This window comes from Syngnathus typhle, linkage group LG1 (assembly GCF_033458585.1).
Source record: "Syngnathus typhle isolate RoL2023-S1 ecotype Sweden linkage group LG1, RoL_Styp_1.0, whole genome shotgun sequence".
Lineage (NCBI taxonomy): Eukaryota > Metazoa > Chordata > Actinopteri > Syngnathiformes > Syngnathidae > Syngnathus > Syngnathus typhle.
The window spans coordinates 17,073,346-17,098,452 of NC_083738.1; the positions used below are offsets into that span (position 1 = coordinate 17,073,346).

A 25,107-nucleotide genomic window follows, 5' to 3' on the forward strand; every position below is an offset into this window, starting at 1 on the left:
TCTATCTTTATACATTAGCGTATGCTCAGCATGTCAACCTCACATGATGACAATATTTCAGAGGGGGAAAAAGGCACATCATTGCTAGTTATGGAGTGTCCAAGTGTTTCAAGTTTAAACACAAAGGGAAAAGAAAAGCAAACATTTTCACACTGCAGTGGGCAGGGCTCACCATAAGGCCACAGAAATAGTCATGGACAAAGAAAGGCCGAGTGGGCGGCTGCTTGGCAAGGACAATAGGAAGTGATTTGCCTGATCTATGGATTCCAGAGAGGAAATGACACAGTGTGGAAAGCCTCAGAGGTCTTGAATCCCACAGACCGTTGGGGCGTGTGGGTTCAGTCCTGGAGGAAAGAATAATCCCCGTAGCCCTCTGCCCAGTTTGCCATGCTGTTTTTTGTAGGCCGATGATACAAAAATCAATAATGCACATGTTGTGCGCCTTTCCCACTGCGTCACTTTGATGCATGGGGTGTTATTACCGTAAAGTGCGGGCCGAGCAGGAATGTCCGGGTGAGGTCAGCAGGGGAAATATGCATGTGCCACGCACTGAGCAAGCAAACCTTCTATCTCAAATATTTCCTGGGCTGAAACACTCAAGAGGGCAGGTCTCTCTTACAGAACCATTTACGGAAACATGTTGTGCGTTCTTCTTTTCTTTTTTGTTGTTCTACAATTTACAACAGTTCCAAGGTCCGTTAGTAGCACGTTTCTCACACTTTTTTGGTCAAAATGTGAGAGTACGCATAAAACCATCTTGTAACACTCAAATCACAGAAAGCCGTTTTAGCATTTATTCAATATTCATCTTCAGGTTTATGCACTAGCGCACTTTGTCCTTTAACACTGTTCCCGCTGCTGCTTTCCATTACTGTATGTCATCACTGCATCCTACTTTGAGTTGGTTTTATAGTTACAGTCTACGAGATGTTATCTTACAATTGCAAACTTTGCGTGTTGCTATTGTCTTTTTAATCCTTAAATACACAAGCCTAGCTTGTCATCCACTGAACAAGTTTATCTGCTCAGAATCTACGGAAAGTCTTGAAACTTCCTTTGATGGTGGATTAAAGCGAAGAAGACCACATGGAATAAATTACTCTTCACACTCAGTTCCAAATTGGCAAGCTACCACATTTTATCCTTGCAGATTCATGGCACTGACACATCAGCTATTTCGGGTCATGCACCCCTGCCACAGCAGAACACGCATGTTGTAATTTGAGCCTTTCACTGGATCTTAATTGTCTCCTTTTTTGCCAGTAAGCATAAATCACTTGTCTGCATCCCTTACGTGTTTTTTCTTGAACTCCATGAAACAAGCTGTCAGGCCATATGATAATTATCCAACTGAAACTCGTGAAAACAATGCTAGTATACATCATTAAGTATATAGTGACGGCTTGCTATGCAAGTGACGCATCTCACAAGTTTTCGAAATTCTGGCTGCTGTTTTTGCTCCGATATAGATGCGGATTTGGCCCGCGGGACGGACTTTGGACGTGACCGCCATAGACCGTCAAACTAATTGGTATCAACGTCGCTGTGTTCTAACTCTTTGTGACTGATATTTCAATACAAATACAATGCAATACAAAGTTATTCATAGAGGACATTTTACGACAGCTGCAACTGTAACAAAGCACTTCAAATACATACAAACGGTGACGCAACACATGCAGACAGATATAGCAATCCTCACTGCAATAGATTCTTTATCCTCTATTTCTACAATTTACTGAGAAATTGCTACCGTCTCCTTTAGCTGTACGTCTGTTTTAATACATTTCCATTCATTTAAATGAACAAGATCATTTATTTTGAGGCTACAAGCATAGTTAGGAAACTATTTGAATTTTTATCGGAAGGTACCACTGAGCCTGTTCAATTGTTTTTTCAAACATTCCTTCATTTTGACCAATATATTGACACTGACCGAGAGGTATTGATTTGACAGTATGTGGTAATATTTTCTTTATACTGAGTTTCTAATGCATTGTAATTAAATAAGTAATACTGCATAAGTGTACTTATAATGAATTGCTAATGGTACTGTGCACAGGGTGGACAAATTACATTCTCTAGACACTACTACACTGTCTAGTTAGTGTTCATGTGACAATGAAATAAGTTCAAATCACAGTAAAAAATATATTTTGAATGCTATGAATAAACTCAAACAATATGAAGATTTCATTCAAATCAGTGGTGCAGGTACTGAGAGATCCTTCTAACTAACAACAAAACAATACAGCCCGCTTCTGGGCTTGGAGGTAGTGAGCGTGAAAAATGAAAAATCACCACTGTGAAATGAGGAAACGGGCGAAACACGTCAAATTATTAGATGGCTTATTGTTATATAAGTGCTTATATTTCACGTCAGTGCGCTCAAAATGAAATGATGACATACACATACACAATCAATAGTAACATTTATAATGAATGGGGCCAACTTGCCTCGTGCTTGTTTTCCTAAGTTCCTATTTCCTGAATGTCTGGCACCTTTCTGAGGTTTACTAAGTGTTTGCAAGGTCCAAGTAAAACAAAGAGGACCGCGGACCACTGCTTCAGCCCACCATCCCAGCTATCTGCTGATCTCAGCCCAGATCCTGTCCAGACAATACACCGCTTTCCTCTGCTACACCAATCCAAACATGCACCCATTATATGGCGGCTGGGTGCAAGGCTGAGGCACCAAAAACAAAACAAAATGAAAAGAGGAGAAAGAGTCATCGAAATAGAGAGGGTAGTGTCACAATATATATATATATCGCAACGTTGTTTATTGAGTTTGTGTCATTTGCGTGGCATTTTAAATATAATTAAGGGATTCATTATATTTAAACTCAAATTTAATTTAAATTTAATGAGGACTTGTACATATTACATCAAGTATTAAGTGCTGAGGATCCGAGGTGACAAAGCATGTGTAGTACTATATCAAGTAGGGGTGGGAATCACAAAGAAATGTATGTTCTTATGCTGAAAATACAGTTGTTGCTTTGAGTTTGTGCCGAAAATCAAAATATAAAGGTTCATTCTACACGCCATGTTCAAGCTTACAGAGAGAGTCCTGCCAGATTTTGTGAGATAGAAAGTTGCTCTAAGTGTGTCTAAGTGGGATTAATAGAGAATAGGAATAACATACTGTATGCCTCAACATTCGCACAATTATGAAAAACAACCCATATCCAGAATCTCTTTGGTAGTTGTAATCTTTCATTGTCACCTAACAGCCATCACTCTAATGACATCATCATCTCCTCTCCACTGAGCTCAAATAAATAAAAAGATGCTCTCAGAGGCACGAAGAACAGCTTCCAGTCTCTGTGGACCAGTGCTCTACTGATGGCAGCCAGTCGGGGGCAGTGAACTCCGTCCTGCTCTGCCGCTCCCTGACGGACTCTGAAAAACCATTGAGGTCAAGTCCCAGCTGAGAATCTGAGCTCTGACAAAGCCAAGCTCTGTTTCTTTAACACACACCACTGCATTTTTTCAGGCTTTTTACAGATGTGAGGTGAAAGTGGGCATGGAGCAGACCAACTTAGCAGGATTCTAGTAACTTAATGCGCCTTTTAACAACAGCCTGATGGATCCTTTGTGTCTGCTTCCTGTCTCTGTGTGGCAGAGCAGAGTAGCACAAACACAACACTGAGACAGCCAGTAACTGCCTGGTAGGTATTTCCAAAACTGCTATGGTGCATTTTGGACATGGGCACAGCTGAGCCAAATACTTCCGTGTTGTTGTTTACAAGGCAGGCGGCCAAGCATCTTATCAGTCCTGATGTTGTCTCTTATGGTTTCTGTCCTCATGCTTCCCCTGAGTATAGATGGATCAGATAAACAATTTGAAGGATTTTTTGGGGCCTGAGATATTCCCAAGAGTGATTGTCATAATTTTGAAGTTAACCACCGGAAAACATAAAAGAATGTGGAATAGAAAAGGGACAAAACTGAAAGCCAAAGGTGACTTTGATGATGGATCATGAAGAATGTATTGAATTGGACTGCAAGAGACATCAATAAGTGGACAGTCGATACTCTCCACATCCTTGTTTAAATGAATCATTTCAAAACGCCAGCAGTCACATTATTAGTAGTAAATACAAGGGAGCCAGTTCCATTGGCGGCCATATATGCCGACTGGGCACTACCACCAACAAAGCTGATTAGGGGGTTCGGGCGGGTCTCACTGCAAATACCAGCCATTTTAGCACGGGTGTGTAGACTTTTTATATCCGCTGTTTCTATTTCTGTGTCGCTTTTGTTTCTTTCTGGTCATTGAATTGACTCATGTAGATGTATTATCTTTTTGGGGCTGATCAAGGTGTAACATGGGAGCGTATATCATCACATCATAAATTCATAAATTGCGTCCTCCGCTGAATTAATGTGAAATGTCTTCAATAGAATTTGCATGAGCCAAAATACACATTTAATACAATGGAGCGATTTGTTCTGGGAGGTGGCGGATGCATGTCACTAGTTGATTTGGAGTGGACAGACGCTGGGCGTGTGGGTTCAAACAAGTATTATGAAGCAAGGTGATGAATGACAGGGTCGTGTTTGGCAGAGGGGAATAGGACACTTTCCCCGTGTCACATCCTGCCCACTTGAGGGCCGACCGACATCAGCAAGAGGATGCTTCTCTGTTAACTTCAACAACACCCTTTCCTACTCCTCCGCCTCCTCTTCCTCCCGATCGCCGAGTGCCATCAAGTGCAGACTTCACTCAGGGGAAGAAAAAAAAAGATGTAGTCATGTGTCATTCCTCTCATATAACCCCAGAGAAATGAAGTAAGATTACATAACGTGAGCTGCAGTTCCACTCTCAGAGCACAAATATTCCAAGCAGACATTGTTCCGAAAAGTGTTCCCAACGTCTGAAAGATGTTAAAGGTTCACTCCATGATAAAAGGCCACATATGATGTGAAGATTCAAAGGCGCATGTTTTAAAATGTGAGGCGGGGGCATTAGAAGAATTTCAAGGGAGCTGATGCTGCTTGAGGGAACAAATGAAAAATGAAAGAATTTTTACAGGGTTCTTTTTTTTATGTTTAAATTAAAACAAAAAAGACAAAATTACGAAAGTCCAGAGACACATAGTTTAAAGTAACAAAGAAACACAGGGAATTAACTCACAACAGAAGAAAACATAACATGGCTAGATTAACATTCCATATTATAGCTACGTTAAACAAGTGAAAACAAAATCCTAATGAGTAAGACAATATGAAAAAAAGGTCAAAGGGTAAACATCACAATCAATGAAAACATATATCATGACCATCTCTGATGTTCTTTTACCGTCTCACACTTTGAAACGATCCAGTTTAAAGGAATGAACCCTTTCATTTCCCTCAAATGTGAAATATTTTGTATTTCAACTCGCCTGTCATCAAGAGCCATTTGTATTCTTCCCACTTATGTCCCCCCCCCATGCTTTAATGGCATCTTGGTCTTTATTGATGTAGCAGAAACACAATGTATCTCGATTAAAGACATTGTGCTACATATTACATCCATATTTTGAAAGGCAGACAACTCGGTTTTCTTTTGGGGTTCCTCCATCGCATTCCATTTTGGAAATATATTCAGTCCAAACAGAGGTTTTTAAAAATACATTGCAATGAGAAGACCCTCATTCAATGGTGTTAACCACATTGAAAGCACTACTCAATGATTAAAGTATTTTTTAGTGAGTAATAGGTTTCCATGGGACTAAATTTAGACTTCTGGTGTTGGAATGTGTATAGCTGCAATAAAAAATAAAGTATTGTCTGGCCTTTCATATTTGATTTGGTCTTTTCGTCTCTATTGTTTGCCTCCTCTGGCGTAGACAAAAGGTCAAGATGTGTACAATAGACTTCCATGTGTTACAACAGATAATAATGGAGTTTTGGTTTTACAGTTTCGCAGTTCTGTTTCACTGTTGCCGTACAGAAAATCAATAGTACATGCTGAGTTGTGATGCCTCACTATTTCAAAAGATTATTTCTGAAGACATTTCATGTTCAGATTACACAAAGAATAGTTTGAGTTTCAACAAAGAAGTCGAACCACAGCAAGGAGAGTTTTCAAATTCCCTCGATAATATATAGTATATGTTCCATCAATAAAGATTTTATGGTCAGCAGGTATTAAAGTTAATAAATTGGGATTCAAAGGTTGAAAAATGCATTCGACAACAAAATAAAATAAAAAATGAATTTTTTTGTCAGTGGAAAAAAGTTTGCCAAATAGAATGCTGAAAGTTGCTCAACTGCTCTCAGTGGTGGGGACAGATTATTTGCATGTGGGAATAAATCGAGACAATTTCAAAATCATTGGGAAAAAAAAAAAACATGCCTTGCAGGCTTTGCTCTTTTAACAATGCAGAACCTTGAAGGGAAATCTCATGAGGTGTTGGGAGTAAGAGTTTTGAGACATAGCATCCTAATTCTAATCAGTCATCCTAATCCATTCTAATGTAAAAGTACCAAAATTGACAACAAGCATTGGAGTATTATTTTACAGATCAGAATACAGTAAAACAAACATCCATCCATCCGTCCGTCTATTCTTGCCACTGCTTATCCTTTCCTGGGTCATTATATAAGCAGGAACTAGCATAAGTAAAAAGCAACATTTAGAATTGTGGAGAATTCCGATTTGTGCCGTGGTGCTTTTTAGATTTGATTTGAACGAAGGAGCCATCTGAGCCTGCGAGGTGATCTGGCAAACATGAAAATGGGCTAATCCATTCTCTAAAGTATCTGGGATGTGGACGGGCCACCTGACGAAGGGGACGTTTGACCTTCTCCATCCCCTTGCCTCCAGAGGACTGCTAAAAGCGATAAAGATGTCATGTCCCAGGTTTCAGTTCCCTGACCCACTTAAATGTGCTGTGTGGCAAACATGCCCGCAGCAGTCAGCAACTCATCTGGGAGGAGAAGGTGAAGTTTGATGCGGCACGTCGGATCACCAAACTCGCAAGTTTAGCAAGCAAAAGGTCGGTGAAAGCTACGAAGGACAGTAGGTTAAGCGCAAATGTGAGATGCAGGAGGAGTATTTTGTTTCGCTTTACGTGAGGTCGTGTGAGGAGCACCCTCAGCATGAAAATATTTATGAATTCAGGGGAAGGGGGAGGAAAACAGAGCCCTAATAACAGATCATGTTGTTCCTATTGGCAGCCAAATTCCTCCGAAAATGTTGAGCGAGCTCGACGTCAGAGACAGGAGTTAGTGCTATGAGGTTTCCACCCACGTGTTGACACCTCATACGCTGACCTTCATAGCGATACGAAGAACGCAGCAAATGTAGGAATAGAAAACAGGAATTACATTTTTCGTTTGAATTGACGGCAGACTGTTAGCTGCGGTGTTGTCTTTAAGAGGCGGGGCCTGATGGGATGGCAACGTAGGCAAAACTTTGTAAATTGGGCACTTATTAGACCATCATTGTTAATATCATTAGTAATATACATTAGTAAGATTCTAGTTTGTGTTCCAAACTGAGTGAAGTGTTAGGGTTATACAGGTAGGATATAAATACAGGTTGAGATATCAAAAAGTGTATAAAGGACACAAGATAAACCCACACCAAACAAAGCGTACCCTTCTTGACAAGAGGTAATAAAACAGAGTGTATCACAAAATGATGAATACGACACCACAAAGGTAGCCGTGGCCCCTCTTTCATCATTAACATAACACTTTGTGTTAGGAATACGTGTCTCTTGCTGCAGGTCAAAAAATGTCAAGTACTCAGAGGTCAACCTCATCCATTCTTGGAGGAGTGCTCTCCGATGACAGCGCCACTGGTGCTGCGTGCGCTTCGGGTGCCCGTGCACACCGACAGCCCTTGAGTCTAATTGGGCCTGCTGAAAATCAGTACATTAGATACAAATGGTTGTTCACAGGCACGGAGAGATGTTCATTTGGCTGTTTGTCCGCTTTTAATAGAGCAATTAAATGGAATGAAGGGAGTGGCTTTAATCGACCATGTTTGAAGTCAGCTGTGACCACTCCCACAGTAGCACAGCCCTACCTCTCTCAGATCTGCCTGTGTTGTCAACTTACCAACATTGAATGTAACCCGCCTCTGCTGCGCAGGATTTATGCCAGTCACAAAAATAGAGCCCTTGTTGTTTCAAGTGTTGGTTACAATATATAAAACATTTTACCAAAATCTATTGCAATTTTCTCTCCTAAATGCCCTCGTTTTATCAAATACTATAAAACCTAATATAAAAACAACACGACTATGAAAGCAAAACCCTTAAAGACTGGCTGGCATGAAGAAATTCTCACTTAGTGGATTGGCACCAAGATTATCTTTCAAACATAAGCAGGAAACCTAAATCTATGAGCCACATCAACAGGAAATTAAAAGGGATGTCAGTGTATACAGACTCGAAGGAAACTGCAGGCAATCCAAGTCCTTTGGGCAGCAAACATCAACAGTGACACAACATGTGTGATATTTGAGGACATCCTGATAGACAAACACACCCCCAGCATGTCCAGTGTGTGGCTAAATAAGCACTCACATAACAGTGGCGGCCGCTTGGTAAATATGCGTTTTTGGGGTAGCTTTTTTTTTTTTTACACTTTCTGTATCAAACACTCTTGTTGAATTGTTTCTCTAAAACTTGCTGGTGACCTCTAGTCATCAATATTGCTGTGATGGTGCAGTCTTTTTTTTCCCCCCTCTTTTTTACATTCTTTGAAGGTCACGGAACTTTGTAACGTATGTCAGTGCCAATTCCCGCCAGAACCTTCTAGTCAGGGAGCTATAATACACTTTTACACACGGCGTGCTCATTAATTCCGCCGATACATTTTAAAATCATTGCATCACTCCATTTGCGGCTGCCGCGGGTGCAAGATGAATCATTATGCAAATAAAACCAATGAAACCTCAGATTCCGGATGAGACGGCTGACGCATATTGAATCTCTTAGCCTGGCTGACACGTGTACTACAAAGAGAATGGAACAGAAGGGATGACATAAGATGACCATTTCTGATACTGGGGGTGAGAAAATTGCTTCAAATGGCAAAAAAAATTCAACTAAATTCATGTTAGTGGAGAAGTTAAATCAAAAGTGGTTATTCGTCTAGTCGAGCATTCTGATTACTATGTTGGTGGGAAAAAAATCACTGTGCAGATGAATCCACCCTTTTTCATCAATCAAAGGGGGCAGCCATTTTGACATTATACCGCCCTCTGCTGTTGCTGAAAAATGACGTCAAAGTTCCCATTGCAAATGACACAGCTTCACCTGCTTTCTGGAGTTGGCACGTTGATGTCAATTTCAGTCGAACAGAAATAATATGATCATATTGATTAATAAAATAGTCCTATTTGTGTCAAGTAACGTATTGTACCCCAACTACAAATATTTTCGCATAGCAATGCTGCTCCAACTGCATCTAATCTTGTCATTGTGAGGTGCAGCACGTATCAAACGATCGCCTCGAGTGCAACATTACATACTGTTGTATTGTAAACAAATGAACATTGATTTAACTTTGCTCTCTTGGGTGGGCGGGCGCACAGCGCTGCTTGTTGCTGCAACCGGGGGGACTCGCCGATTTATTTACGAGGGGTTGGTGGGTCATGTGGGGCCTCTCAGTCTCCGTTGTTGCTTTGGCTGCTCGCCCTCGCTTGGCTCGCTTCTGTGTCTTCACTTTCATTGGGGGGCCACACAGCACCCAGCGGTGCCTCACTGGCCAGGAAGCGGCCAGCTTGGCCACCTTCAATGAAATAATTGGACCGAGAACAATTTGAGCCCTAATTGAAATCCTCTCCTATTGAACTTGTTTTATTGCTGGCTCGTGGTAGAATACTGTGTGCGGCATGTAATTCAGTTACTTCTGTTAATCACACAGGAGTGTCCTTTGCTCGGTGTGGATCAACTAAACTCTTCCTGTGCTAGCTGCATGCATGACTCTTTGCTTGAAATGTCAACGCAACTCTCATTTCACTCTGCATGTTGATACAAATAAATACGTGTCGAATTATATGTCAGCGCACAGACGGCCAAGCCTTCTGGGAAGTTCAAGCTGAGGTGTGAGTGACTCAATAAATACAGCACATAGTGAAAATGACCTCTAATTACAGGGGGTGAAATCGCTGACAAAGCAGGAATACAACTGTCGTTTAACTGACATGCTGTTTTGGTTGGGACAATCGTACATAATGTCATTCAACTGACATGTTGTTTTGGTTCGAACAACCGTACATAACGAATAAATGCACAAATCATTCGATAGTACAGGCTGCATTCAGAGGTCCCCCGTAACAGACGATAGAACAATAAATTTGGTTGGACCAATATTGGTAATGAATATTCGGTCGTCCTCGGACGAGCTTCCATCGGAGTCTCCAATCCATCCAGGAACCCAAGTGTTTGAAGTCATTGACCTCTCGCAGAGCGTTGCCATCTGATGTTGCAACCGGCGGCTGGTCCGTGTGGATGTTATAGGTGATTACCTCAGTCTTCTTTGCATTCAGTCTGAGGCCAACCTTAGCACATTCCACCTCCACTCTGTTCAGGAGTTCCTGTGCCTGCTCCACACGGTCAGACACCAGGCAGATGTCATCTGCGTAGTCTAGGTCGTCTCAGGGCTACGACAGGGCTTCTACTAGACTCTCTTGGGGTAATTGTGAAGCCAAGCTTCTGCTCCCGCCCGTTGATGGCTGTCCTGAGCACGTAGTCCAGAGCTATGATGAAGAGGAAGGGGGCAAGAGTGTAAGCCCTGTTTTGCCATACTGGGTAGTGACTTCTGCAAACATCAAGCATTTAAAAGCTTTTGGGAGCCCGCAAATTCAGGTGACGAAAATGGGAGAAATGATTCACTTTCACCAGAAGGCTCACGTAACTCCTGCAGTGCTAGGGTTTGAAACTACCCAAATCTAGATTTGACAAACTCCATAATCTGTGATTTCATTCCGAGTTTGCATTTCTTCAGCGTGAAGAGACAAGGATTGCACAAAGGCAGTATTTCCTCCCTCTGGTGACTCCAATCGGCTCCAATTTGAGCCAGTGACCTCATCTCGGGGGCATTGACACATATAATTCGCCTGGTGATCATTTGAGCAAAACAAACAAATGAAAGCCCTCAGCGAGTGTGCAGTCTGTGTCTTGTAGTCGGTGGTGGCGGGCCAGCGCTCGGCGGGTTGTGATCTTTTTACATCTGGGAGTCCAAAGTCAACATTCCAAACAACCTCCAGCCTCGGGAATGCTTTGCCAGGGTGAACGTGAGAGGAAATGGAGAAAATGAGCATACGAGAGTCAGGCTTTGAAGGCCTTCCCCACATGCATTCGTTCCTCTAGGTGCGTATTGTTGTTAATGATGAACTCTAATGACGCAAATGATGGTCTGCTGAGCAGATGGAGGTGGTGATTAATCAGAGCTCAGAGCTCTCTCTGATTTTCTTCTTCTAGTCCTTGTGTGGAAAATGTTCAGAACAATGTAGTGCGCACACTTTTTCGTTCCACTTGACACGTTGAGTGTATGAGGAATGGGATTGAAATTCAGGCTTAAAGATCAAGTCATTTAATTACGTAGATGGAGAGGATTTAAAGGCTTCACTTGAGCTGTGGATTTTCCCCCCCCCCTTCTTTTTCCAACCGGTGTCACTCTTCTCCTGTGGTTGACTTCCTGGCAGTGTGGACCATGATGTAATTGTGGAAACGTCCCACTTGTGAGTCAGTGAGGAATTTTACATCTGGCCGAGGTTGGCTTGTTCCCCATTACTAAATAAAGCCGAAGGAGTGCAGAAGGAAAATGAGAAGACAAATAAAATAAACATATTACCCATTAATATTGCAGCTGCGATGTTTATTACTAGTCCCTGTCAAATGTACACGGACCATTTTACAGTGCTCTTTACCATACAGTAAGTGCCAACATGAAGAAAACAGGTTGATGTGAAGTGCATCCTGCATTAATGCAAGGAGTATTATGCAGATTTGAGGATTACAGAATTCTTCTCTCCAGAGTGGTTTTTTTCAAAGTGTGCCAGAAAGAGAGAGAGATATAGAATGACCTTGTCATGCAATGCTATACATTTTCAGTCAAACCCCAAAAATAACTTTGTCCCTCCCCCACGCACACACGCGCAAACTAATGTTATCATCTCACAATATACATCTTTAACGCTGCACGGTGATACACTGCTTAGCAAGTTTGCTTCACAGTTCAGAGGTTGTGGGTTTCATTCCATTCCGGCCCAGTGGAGTTTGCATGTTCTCCCCGTGTCTGCGTGGCGTTTATCCGGCTTCCCCCTACATCCCAAAAACTGCCGATTGGGCGCTCCAAATTGCCCATAGGTGTGCGAGTGACGCACGCATGGACGCAAACCATTCCACGTATTCTGTTGTCAAATTAATAGATTTACTGAAACACACAGCACAACAGCGGCAGTTACAGTCGAGACACGGCAAAACTTCCGCTCACTGTCTACCTTTTCTGGGTACAGAGGACCCGTTATAAACATCAAACTGTCCATGTTACACGCAAAATTTTACATTGTACAACAATAACCGTATGTATCTTATTTTTAAACAATAATTAGTTTCGACAACCAGCAGTATTGCGAGTTCTGATCATCATCACTTCAACAGCGTTACTGACCTGAAACACAGCACAACAGCGGCAGTTACAGTCGAGACACGGCAAAACTTCCGCTCACCGTCTACTACTTCCGGGTACAGAGGACCCCCGTAGTTGTCCCAGGTGCCTGTTTGAAATCCCCAAATACTAGCCACTGATACAATATCGTACTATTTGCATATAGCGTGTTCAGATTTGCATATCACGCGTTCAGAAACATTCACAAAAGTAATTCAAAAGAATAATTAACATGAGTGAGTATGAATGTCCATTCAAATAAAGAAGAAAAAAAACACCATGGGCCCCACACGAGTCCGAATGGATGTTCGTCTCTTGACTGTGATGATACATTTCTGCTTTTTGTTTAAATTAATACTGTCTCAAGTCATTTGTGTGCCGCCGTCATGAGTGGAATTACAACCCAAAATAAACACGCATTGGACCAAAATCGAATAATCTATTTTAAGAGTACATCAGTGTACATTCCCAACAATTATAATACAACACTGAAGTATGTACTTACTGTGGGACCTCACTCTCCCACTTTTGCAGAGGTTCATTTATTTATGAGTCTGTAATGTAATCTTGTGATTATAGTCATGAGTGGGTCATTTCAAAAAAGATTTTATCTCAATTGAATTACAGCTATGTATATCTAAGCATTCCTAAGTGTGTCCATCTGTTCTCAATGTAATATAAGATTTGCATCCCAATCAAGAGGACTCAACCAGTGCAGGCTGAGTTAGAAGAGCACTAGAATTCAGTTAGTGACTTTTAATAGGCGCCTGGACCGTTTCTGTGGCACGGATTCACTCTGTGACAATTTTATTACCTCATTTTCAGGGGCGCTGTATAGTCGCTCCTCTAAGCTGTTAATGTCTGCTGAAGATAAAAGAAAAGCATTGCTTTATTACCCAGATGGAGAGGATTTGTTTACAGAACAGACCTGCGTCGAATAACTGAACCTGCCTTATTCCCTATAAGCTGTCCCGTGTGTAAAATAGCATTTTCCATCAAAACCCAGTGCTGGCGACGATATTTCATCTCCAGATAACGTTTTGTCTTCCTTGGCTTCATGTACACATTGCAGCGCAGATGTGTGCTGTCCTCTAACTGCATCGGAGAGACATCATGAACTCTATTCAAGCAGGTCTGCTGGAGCACAGTATATGATGAGGAAAGTGCCCTCTGATGACTACCTAAAGCACCTTGCATTGAAATAAAAGACGGCCTGCAGCGACATCTAGTGTTAAGACAAGGTATAAACACTCATAAGATACTTAGAGGAAAAAACCGAGATCGGAACAATTCTAATTCAAGACTTCGTCATCTGTGGAATATGTTTTATGAATTATGATATTTTTTGCTCATGCAGTTTGGCTACTCGACACTGAATTGTTTATGTGATTTATACAGAATAGTGAGTTAACCCTGAAAACTACCTTGAAATATAGATTAAATATGTATTATTTTTCTTTTCAAGCAACAGGCTTTGTAGCCCCAAAAATTTCAATTTGTACATGTTAGTACTTTGTATGTCCAACTCAAATCATGACTCAATACACAAAAACACTGGTCTGTTGCAGGATAACCTTTATTAGGTAATACATGAGATTACTTGCTTGTTTTTTCCTCTTCATTTTACCAAGGCTACAAATTGGAACCGAAAGTGACAGCAGCTTACAACACTAAGACGGCTAATCAAACAGTACAGTTCAAAAAGAAGCGTCGTTACAGTCGAGTACAGAGCTTCTTGTAGTGTCAACAGTTAATTCTCGATTTGCCAAAGAACAAAGTGGAGTGCAATGACAGTTGTAATATTTATTATAGATGATCCATGCGGGTTAGTGCAACACTATTATGTGAGTAAGCTACAGGCGCGCGTGTGTGTGTGAGTGAGTGAGAGAGCAGTGATATGGATTGTTCTGATTGGATCTCTTCTTCTGCTCATCTTTTATGCGGCCGGGTTTCAAGTAAATTCCTTGCTGCTGCTGTTTTATGCATTTCATCATAACTGCAAAGAGCTTCAGGACAAACGGCTGCTTTGAACTAGAATACAAAATAAGCTTGAAGGGAGGGGATGAGGGGAAAATATTGCAGCAGCGAAGACGGTGCAGTCAACTACGAGTCCCCCATGATACTGACATTTTAGAGTACGGGACTACTGAATTCTAATTGGACATGATCTGTTTGTACTCGTCTAGTAATATAGGCTGAACTGCATCTTGTAATTCATCAAAGGTCAAAACTGCAAAATAAAGAAATGGGTCAACAGAGGGGTTACAGACGCCTGAAATAAGAAATAGTTTGAAACGTTAGGTTTGAAAGTTTGCGGGCGTTCAGGGGACAAGCGGCCCGAGACTCAGCTCAACGTGGTGCGTCAGCCAAATTGCCTTGGCGCCGGCGTCAGTGCCCCCCTCCTCGCTCGGCCTGACGGGAGCGGCGAGGTCCCGAAAGTCGTGCCGGATCTTAAATGAAACGGTCACATCGGCGTCATCCTCTTTGCGTGGGATCACTTTGATGAAGAAACCAATCTTGTTGGATTTTCTGAAGGCAACAATGCTGGAGGAGAAGAGCAGATGCAGAGTTGGCCGGCAGTTAGAATTCTCAAAGCGCGAGTGTGCGAGATACTTACTCCGGGTCATCCTGGAAGTCCTGCGGTTCGGCCAATTCGTCATACTCAGCGGCGGCATCCTTCCCTGCCAACACCAGCTCCTTGCGAGGCACGATGACCTTCAAGACAAACACCAGCCAAATGCTCTTACCTTGCCTCTTCAAGTTCTAACCGTCATCCTACGTGACATCAGCATATCACGCAAGCATCAGCTCACCACGGCAGAGCTGAACTGTGTGTGGATTCTACAAATGTCTGCCGCACCTTTTGTTGTCTTCCACCAAGGAGCAAAAAAAAAAAAAAAAAACCACTTCCATCGACCTATTTTCAGCCAGCAGCACTACGTGATTAAGTCTGAACGCGTCTCGTCTTTTTGCTACACTTGGTTTGAAATGACACAGGTAAGGAAAACAAGAAGAAAAATATCTTTGGGAAGTTACTGTGAAGTGAAGTTGACTTCCAAACAGAGAAAACTACCAGCGTGCGGCATTAGGGAATGTTTTGACTGAAGTTGTTGCAGCATAATTGTGCAAAATGAACATTTCCCCCAGTGAGTCACTTGCAAACGAGTAAAGCGCACAGGTCAACATCATGTCACACCGAGAGGTGAGCCAATTTCACTTCCCTTCACCTCTTAGCCTTTATTTTTGGAAGGCCCGGTCAACGGAAATCAAGCATGAGTCCCTCCAGGTGTTTGAATACCAAATGAAGCAGAGAGATGAGCGCATGCTTACACTTTGGCCGCAATGTGCCTGGAAATGGGCCAAGCTCTTGTTTTGGCCACGAGCTCGGATTTATCTAGTCAGCGCCAGTGACTTCATCATTAAAAGAAGCCAAGACAAACAGGCTGTCGTGTGGGCTGGACCGGGCCCGGCCTCGGTACGGCCTCTGGCAAAATGCGGCTCAGCGGACCGTCGCCGGATGGAATCACAACTCTGGTCATTGTGCCTGTGACAGCTGACAAATGGAGCTCAAACTGGATCTGACTTCCCTGTGAGACGAATACTGCCAGGTCCAGATAGCTAATGTGACATGGCAGCACTGGCTCAAATTCAAAGCAGTTTTTAAACAATGCTTTATTGTTTTCAACATGCAGTGGCAATACTACCAACATCTCAATGCCCACTAACCATACACGTTTAGCAATGTTTCCGCTTTTTTTATTTTACATGACTTCCCCTTAAAGTGATCACCGCGACTACTTCACAAAATCTTAACACGTTTGTAGAAACATAAATTAGCAAATCAAATAAGAATACAACAATATTCCAAATAAATCTGTGGCTTTATCACTTCAACTTTTCATGTTTCATGAAACCATGCATGCAAAACTGTGGGCTGCATTTTGGAGCTGAAAGCAAAAATAAAACATCCATATTAAAAAAAAAAAAAGGAAAAAGCCCAGAGCCTGACAGAAACTCTGAAATTGCTGCTATTGCAATTTGAAAATTACCTTCAGCTACACTGCGATTTAAATATGATGAATTGTTCATCCCCAATTTGCAACCACGCTGTCTGTTTTTGTTTCTCGACAGTTAAAACATCATGACTACTTTCCACCATGCTGAATCTCCTCTATACTACCTTAAGGGACAAATATCTGCCATTTCCTCGCCTCCGCAAACAGCCATTGCACCACTATTATAGAATGTGTAAATTTTGTGCATCAGTGCCAGAGAGACCCGGAACTGCAGTTATACTTAATTTCAATGGCCCCCCTGCGCCGTAAGCTGCTGAGATGAGCAAGCCCTGAATACAAACAACCAACGGATGTTGGGATTAGCCCGGCAAATGTGATCCCAAAGCGGCAATGAAAGACAAATAACAATTTTTCTTCCCCACAGTTGCTCACTTGGCCAGGTAGCCCTCGACTGCAGCATTTTCCAAAGCCGCTGCTGACTGCTAATGTTCATTCACTTGAGACCAATTAACCAAAACATGCCTGCAAAGACACATCAGTTTATCACTGCTGGCTGCTGTATTTGTATGCTTTCCGTGTCTCAATTTGGATTTTACCCTAAATAATGTATATTTAAAAGGTGGTACACAATAAAAGTAATAACTCAAATACACTGCAGCCATTTAATATCATTTAAGTACATGATAGAGGTCATACCTCTGCAGTACTGTTGATGTCATCGGGATCGTCCTCGTCACAAGAAACCAGTGTGACGTGGGTGACGTTCTCCACTGGGTTGGTCAGAGTCAGCAGCACTTGACTCTCCTACAGAGATAAGAAAGCAAAACGTTCAGCTCACTTCAATAAAACCAGGTTTGCTTTTCCTGGAGATCTGATGAACATCTGCTCGTTGGAGACATTTTGTAAACCTACAAGTATACGACCAAATCACACCTCCACAGTGCCATGATGAAAATATGAACAGAATAAATGTTGAATACAAGTGCAACATATTTGATAATTATCCCTTTTCTAGCATCTAACTAGACCAGGGGTGGGCAAACTACGGCCCGCGGGCCACATCCGGCCCACGGGACCGTTTAATCCGGCCCGCCAACCCTGAACAAATTGTATTATTAAACTTTTTTTTTTTGTCATTTTGCCTGCAATGACTGCGTTTCCCCAGTAGATGGCGAAGCGCTCGCCTGCGCATTTACTACCGGAAGCCGTGTCAGAAAGCTCGGTGCACACTCACAAGTGCGTGTACGTATTCAGTAGTACGGACTTGGCGCACTCTCGCTCTATTCGTATCAGTCCCGAATTTAGAGCGTGGGCTTTGACGACAGCATTCTTATAATTCGCGCGCTGAGCTTTCAGATGCAGTTTTGCGCTAAAGCCACCCACAAACCTTCCCCTGGAATCCTTCCATTAAAATGAGTGGCCCGAAAAAAAGAAGTGAGTGCCGAGTGTTTAAAAAAGAGTGGCCAATTTGGCTCGACGTACGCGACGTGACGTTCAGCCACATCAACATCAACCCGTCACAGATCAAGGTAAACGGACCAACACCTCGGATCTCGCCTAAGAATTGCCACAACAAATTTTACTCCAGACTATGACGCACTAGCAAAAAAGGGACACCAACAACACTGTTCCCACTGAAAATGAACGGGAGGCTCTCAAGTTTATTGTAAAAAAATGCATTTTGAATATGATTTGTACACATAGCAGGGATTGAAACTAGCGACCATTCTCATTTTCAAACAATGCAGGATGCTCAAGGACATTGATGCACCACCTATTTGGGACTAATCTTAACCTGTAAAGTTCTTAAGGCTTACTTTAAGCAAGTGTTTCCCGTTTCCTCACCTCTGTTACCAGGTGTTTGCGAGTTAAAACTCTGCTCTGATTTTCAGATACCCCTCACCGTGTTGCTGTTTTGATTACTTTATTTGGATGTATGCTTTCACCGATTCTTCAATATGATATATTTGGTCAGAATGTTTGCCGTTTGATGTGATCTCATAAGATAAACATCTTTCATTAATCTGACCTGCAGGCACTGAAGTGATGGAGATTGTTATTCATAATAACAGTGTCGTATTTTATGAGAATCACTGATAGCAGTTTTTTAGTGAATTATTTTATTTTTTTAATGCTGTTAATAAATGCATTTGTTTTCAAAAAAATTGTTTGGAATATCCATGCTTTACTACCTACTAAAGGCCAAGATCTTTTATGCAATGACCTTTACAGGTCGCTTATATGACTTCACACAACGCCTACGTCCATCTGCTCCTTGTCCGGCCCTCCGGTCCAAATTTAGAACCCAGTTCGGCCCGCGAGTCAAAAAGTTTGCCCACCCCTGAACTAGACAGACTCACCTTCAAGTGGCGCAGATTTGGAATGGACATAATTCTCACTTCAGGGATGTAGCTCCTACAGAAGAGAAATGCAGGACTAAATTTACAGTTTATTACAAACAATAATAAAAAACATGCAAATATGTTTCATTTTAAGTGCAAAATGAAAAACAAGAACACTATAAACGCTAATTGAGAGCAAGCTATCAAAATAAATCAATAATACAAAATCCCCCCCGGGGTAAAACTGCAAATGAGAGCATTTCTTGAATACATAAAAATCACCATAACAAAGACAAAGAAGCAACAAAGAACAACACTGGTAATTTCTGATTACATGTACATCTGATTACTAAAAATGTATCGATATCGATACAGTCAAATATCTGCACTGCTGCCAACACGTACCAGGCACATTAGGCCCACTTGCACACTAACAACAACAAAATGCCGAAGCCTTCGAATGTTGAAGGTGAATGTGCGATGATCGACACTCACACAGCAACCAGTTGAATCTTAAACTTGATTGAAGTTGGATTGAATTCGGGTTTGCTCAGGTTGTGCTCGCATTTCTGAAAGGACAAAAAAATGAACAAGTCAAATCCATCTAAATATGGGCTATAAATTATTGACTGAGTGTGTCGCTGGACTGACCCTGCAGCGCAGCGAGCGCTTCATTAGCAGATGTTTGTGCCGCGGGTGCAGCTGCGAGGCTCCTGCGGGCTGGAAGTCCGGCTGGAGGAGGCGCTGGCGCAACCGGGTCACTGCAAAGAGGAAATCACTTGAATGATGAATACATTTTTGTGTAGCGTACTAGCAGTGGGTGAGTACATGTACCAGATTGTGTCTTGATTCAAGGAACTTTAACTCATGAAGAATGTCAATACCCATTTAACACATCGATGAATAATGTGCATCGGAGAGACAGAAAGGTCTTTGCTCGCAATTACCTGTCAATGTGTTACTTCGAATATTTATGTATCCACGGTACCAGTGCTAGTGATACTTGGTATCAGTATCGGCGAGTACTCAAGAGTGATTATTATTGGTATTAGTCTGAAAATAATTAGTGATTTTGAACATCCCTATACAGTACAATACCGTGATTCCCAACCAGAGTGCAGCGGCACCTGTTTTGATTTATTATTGATCTATTAATGATGTCACTTTGACATATTTGTTTTGTGGTGTTCCACATTTTTAGATGGTAAATGGGTGCCTGGATTTAGGGTTAAAAAAGATTTGTTGTAGTATACTCTATGTAGCAAATTTGTATCATGAGAATAGTGAAAATGTGATTTGCACAGTACATAATTAATAAGACTAAATGACAGATTAAACAGTCAAAATTGTTGGACAGGAATATCACTGGCCATTTTTTACTATTTAGCAAGGCTGACTGCCTCCAAACTTTCGTTATAGTAAACCTTAAGCTTCTTGCAGTGGATCCAAATAACATTAATTGGCAATACCTTTGATTAAAGCAATCAGAAAAGTGTCCAAACATTATCGAGTAGATGGTTTACCCTCTGGCAAGCAGATGGGCCTTGTGTAGCAATCTTCAGGCAGAGGCTCCACCTCATCAACAGCCTGGGCAGGCTCGATGGTGATCTCTCGCTGGTCCTCCCCCTCTTTAAGGCTGCAAAGAAAGATGGCCAGCCATCAATATTGCCATCCCTCCCTGCGCTAATGAATTTCCCTTTTACCACTAAGGCAATTATTCATTATCATACAAAAGATGGGAAAGAAGTATCACTCTGTAAGTATGATATAATGAAACGGAGGGTGCCAAACCGCTGTCAATATGCAAATCAGAATGTGGCCCTTTCAAGTCACAACATTTAATCAAGTCGATGGTGAAAAATGTAACTCACGAAAGGCCGGCCAGAGTGGAAATGGGCGCTCCGGACCTCTGCCTCTGCAGTCGTGTTCCAAGGCCATATTTTTCCTACATGACGGAGAAAGAACGGGGTCATCTATTCAACACGAGTAGTGCTTAATCTACAGTGATGTTTTTTTCCCCCACTTCTACGGATTGTTTTTAACGGAAGGTGACGTGTACAGTAACCAAAAAGATGGACAACATGGAGAACAGCTGTCAAGCCAGACAAACAAAAATGTCAGAGGCGATTTATATCGTGAGAGACAAACACCTTTCTACTGAGGATAGCAGGAGAGAATTCAAGCTGAAATTGTCGTATTATGTGCGTATTGTATGTTTTCATATTAAGCTGTACAGGGTTGTAACATAAAAATCATTCCAGCTCACTCAAACCATCTACAATTTTAAATAGACGTATTTAAAAAAGCTGAAGTTTAACATTTACATTTTTCTTCAGGGTTAAGAATGACATCACAAGCATTGAAACTATACTCGGAAAAAGTCAAACTACAATGTCCATTCTCAAGGAAATTCAATGAAAATCCATCAATAGGACAGATTTGAACTTAGCGCAAAAAAATCAAAGACCAAGAGGGAAGAAAATACACAATGCACCTGTGAAATAACTGATGTTTTAAGAAAGAGATTAGAAAATCTCTCGTCTGAATGTTTTTTGGATTTTTTTTTATAAATATTTAGTTTTTCACCATTACATGTCATTTTATTGGCCTATGAGCTATAATTGCACAGTTATTCAATATTTCATCATATGATGTCAATTGTTTTGGGAAGAAACCTATAATCTTCTTTTTAATATAAATGTGCACGGCTAATATACTAATGCGTTTCTTCTCCCCTGCTAACCTCACACAAAAAAGCCTCCGCTGTGCGTTTCACCACAGGGGCATTCATGTGATCTGTGAGGTCAGACTCTAACAATTAAGAGATCGAGACTACAGTACATACTAAACTACAAATATCCAAATAGAACTCACCACCACATGAATAGTGTGTTGCTGGTAGGGGGGGGGATCAAAAATAAAATACCGGGGTGCGTAAGCAAAGGAAAGGGGAGAGAACAAAGATGCATGAGCAAACAACAGTTGGCGTGCGACAGCAATACACAGCGCAGATTCTCAATTGGATAAACAAAAAAGACGTGTAGGACATCTCAATTTAAGCGTCAAGGCAAACTGATGTTTGTGCAATTTAGTGCCACTTTGTGTCTCGTCGATACAACAACCAACTTGGTCCTGTGACATACTGATATACTGTGTTGAATATTCAAGTGAGTCTCCGTTTGTCACAGAGGAAAGAGCGTACCGAGAAAGCGAGAGGCATGCACTGTCTTCTCCGGGCCAGCTTCTTCCTGTCTCGCTCCTGCTTCTCTCTGTGAGCCAATTGCTGGTAATATTCAATCAGCTTGTTGATCTGCGATAAAGAGAAATTCACATCAGGGCCTTTTTTGGTTTTCAGTCATTTTTCACATTTTATTCAAGTATGTGTCACCCCTACCTACACTAGATGGTGGTCACACTTCATCAACATGGATAGTGTGTTTTTCTATAGTTCTTCAATATGTGTATGGCAGCTGAGAATGGCTATGTTGAAATCAATCATTGCCTTTGCAGTAAATAAAGGCTTTACGATGCAACAATTACATTCTAGATTCGATTAATTCAATTTCCATTATGTCCCATGGACAAAACGGCATCTATATCTGAAGCAATCCATTGATCGGCACCCGCAGCAGATTGTGCTCAACCACAGAGGTTGCACTGTACAAAGATACACTCTTGAGCTATTCCGAGAATTCTGTCAAAGACAGCTATTCAGCACATCAAAACATGTGATCATCCCAAGGCAATGTAAATGACTGCAAAGAAGAAATGGGACAGCATACTCGCTGATTATGGCAGTTTTCAGGCTCTTGCCACCCACCGCTGGCTGCAAATAACAAACGCAGAATTACAGGATATAGTCATTAAACATGGCCAACAGTCTCACATATGATACATTCTATAGCAGCACCCACCCACTGACTTGTCAGCCATTCCTACATCCCTGGAGGTCCAGCGGCAGAAGCCACAGGCCAGGTAGTATGCTTTTTTCATTGTCGTCTTGGTGGGGTCATCGGGCAGAGGAGCCGGGATGTTGGTGGCCCGAGTCGACAGGGTGTGCATGCAACATGGGCAGTCGAAGCAGTTGGCACACCTACAACAGTAGAGGGATCAATGAAGTATTGTAAAAACACCACCTGTAATATCAACTTTGGAGATATGTAGAAGTTCAAGTTAACCTCACCTGTTCTTTTTCAGCTTGGCTTCTGCAGATGGCATGTTTTCCAAGCAGCTTGGACAATAATGGGAGTCCACCTGATCAGTGAGCGGTTGTGTGGTAGACATGAGAATCTAGTTATTAACTAGAATAACGGACATTCCAAAATGTTGTTACACAAGCTTGCTAAAAGCAGCAACATCAGTGCACAATGTGGAATGGAACAAATACTAATAGATAGTTTGAATTTGATCATAAATTCGATCTGAAGCCGGTGAAAGGAAACGTCGATGATGAAATTTAAAATAATGTTTGGTTTCGGAAGCAGAATTTGGTCTTTCTGGGCGTGGTGTTTGTATTGATGTCTAAATCAAAGTGCATTGACGAATCATATAGCAGCTGGCTATGGCATGACATACTATAAATGATTGCAGCAACATTCATGAACTTTCGTCAATGATAAACAGTTAGCGAATGCTAGGCTAGGTAGCTTTTACGCCCATCGACGCTAGCGCTAGGACTATATACGGAAGTTAAACACACACAAAGCCAATCAAATGACAGGATTGTTTTACAATCAGTGACTGGCAGGTCGCACAGCCAATCTATACATTTGACCCCGCCCATCTGTCAGATCGACGGGTAGCAAACCAGCTAATATCACAGAACCACTGACTTGAAAGAAAAGAAGCTAAAACGCTAGCGTGTCAAGATTAAAAGAGAAAATCACATAACCTACGTACCTCGTGAGACACACATTCTAGGGATCGTAGCTCACTGCAATAACGACAGTAATACAGTTGAGACAGAGGAGCCCGGATCTTTTTCTCTCCGCGAACCAGATAGACAACTCTATCCGGCTGGAGAAGCGACGCCATCTCTGCCCGACTTCCACGGCGACTGTGCTTGTGTCGTCACTCGTCACAGCTGGTCGGCTGTTGTGGAAGCAAATGTCGACCTCTTGTGGCGATCGTTGGAACTGAATCCACGTTCATAAATCGCTGCAAGATAGAAAGGATGGCCTGGAAAAAGAATTATCCACCCATCCATCTTCCATACCGCTTTTCCCCACGGAGGTCGCGGGCGTGCTGGACACACCTACGGACAATTTAGAGTCCTCAATCAGCCGATCATGCTTGGGATGTGAGAGGAAAATAGAGTACCCGGAGAAAACCCACGCAGGCACGGGGAGAACATGCAAACTCCACACAGGGGGATGTGCACTCAAGTAGAGATTCTGCATAAGGTTATTACTAAACCCTGATGTCACGTGTCATTAATGCAATATGGAGATAGTGGTTCTCGCACACCTGAAACCACAACCAGAGGCGAGGGAGGGACCTGTAGTTGAAGACTTTAGGTAGACCAGCCCTGAGGACCATCTCTCTATTTACTTCTATAACAACTCTCCACTGCATGTGTGAGAAAAAATACTATCAACAGTGAATGTAAACTCAAATGTTACATGTTGTATGTACAAACCCTACGATGCATATTCCCACACTTACATATTTGTTGCAAATCATTTGCACTCATTGTATATGACTTTCAATGTGCAACATTATAGATACAAATTATGTACAATAAATCAACAGTTTTGTAGATAGAATTTGGTATATTATATTTCACTGTATGTTTCTTGTGATGTATATAGTAGCAAAATATTCTTCTTCCCACTTTTCTACAAGCATAAACTTTATTTAGTATATACCAAAATGCAGCATCCAAGATATTCAAAGGGGTATTTATAATTAACTGTTTAAAAAGTTATTTGTTTGCAGTTCAGAGACTCCTTTTACAACTTTTAAGAGTTAAAACAGTACTTCTATTTTTTTTTTTCAACACTAGCTGATGTTAGATGCCAAGTTTAGTTCCTTGACTGTCTTTAGGGTGGTTAAGCCTGTCCTAGTACAAATACTGTAACGTCTTGTTCACATGACTGATAAGAGAAAGATAGTTTGTTAATCCA

The 25,107-nt window shown here is 41.8% G+C and overlaps 2 protein-coding genes and 1 long non-coding RNA gene across 5 annotated transcripts in view; 1 reads left to right on the forward strand and 2 right to left on the reverse strand.

The window, feature by feature from the left end:
- Positions 1–25,107, forward strand: part of gpx3 (glutathione peroxidase 3) — a 40,820-nt gene that overhangs the window by 13,243 nt on the left and 2,470 nt on the right. The window lies entirely within an intron of this gene.
- Positions 11,812–12,680, reverse strand: LOC133149109 (uncharacterized). The gene is made up of 2 exons (XR_009713139.1): positions 12,628–12,680; positions 11,812–12,367 (listed from the first exon to the last, which is right to left on the reverse strand). It is a non-coding gene; the product is annotated as an uncharacterized LOC133149109 (long non-coding RNA).
- On the reverse strand, positions 14,183–24,068 carry dctn4 (dynactin 4). 2 transcript variants are annotated; one of them, XM_061271621.1, is made up of 14 exons: positions 23,882–24,068; positions 23,166–23,236; positions 22,897–23,075; positions 22,765–22,808; positions 22,185–22,292; positions 21,857–21,877; positions 20,854–20,927; positions 20,506–20,618; positions 19,634–19,743; positions 19,478–19,551; positions 19,001–19,055; positions 17,337–17,444; positions 15,242–15,339; positions 14,183–15,168 (listed from the first exon to the last, which is right to left on the reverse strand). In XM_061271621.1, exons 1-14 carry the CDS (start codon positions 24,014–24,016, stop codon positions 14,946–14,948), a joined length of 1,413 nt encoding a protein of 470 aa, XP_061127605.1. In that variant the 5' UTR covers positions 24,017–24,068; the 3' UTR covers positions 14,183–14,945. The 2 variants fall into 2 exon arrangements, with proteins under 2 accessions (XP_061127605.1, XP_061127641.1); XM_061271657.1 differs by lacking the exon at positions 21,857–21,877.

Coding starts and splice junctions, on each gene's coding strand:
- dctn4 (XM_061271621.1), bottom strand. CDS start 24,016: ATGGCGTCGCTTCTCCAGCCGGATAGAGTTGTCTATCTGGTTCGCGGA. Junction 23,237..23,881: donor TAGAATGTGTGTCTCACGAG/GTACGTAGGTTA, acceptor CTCACTGATCAG/GTGGACTCCCATTATTGTCC. Junction 19,056..19,477: donor AAGATTCAACTGGTTGCTGT/GTGAGTGTCGAT, acceptor TCTCTTCTGTAG/GAGCTACATCCCTGAAGTGA.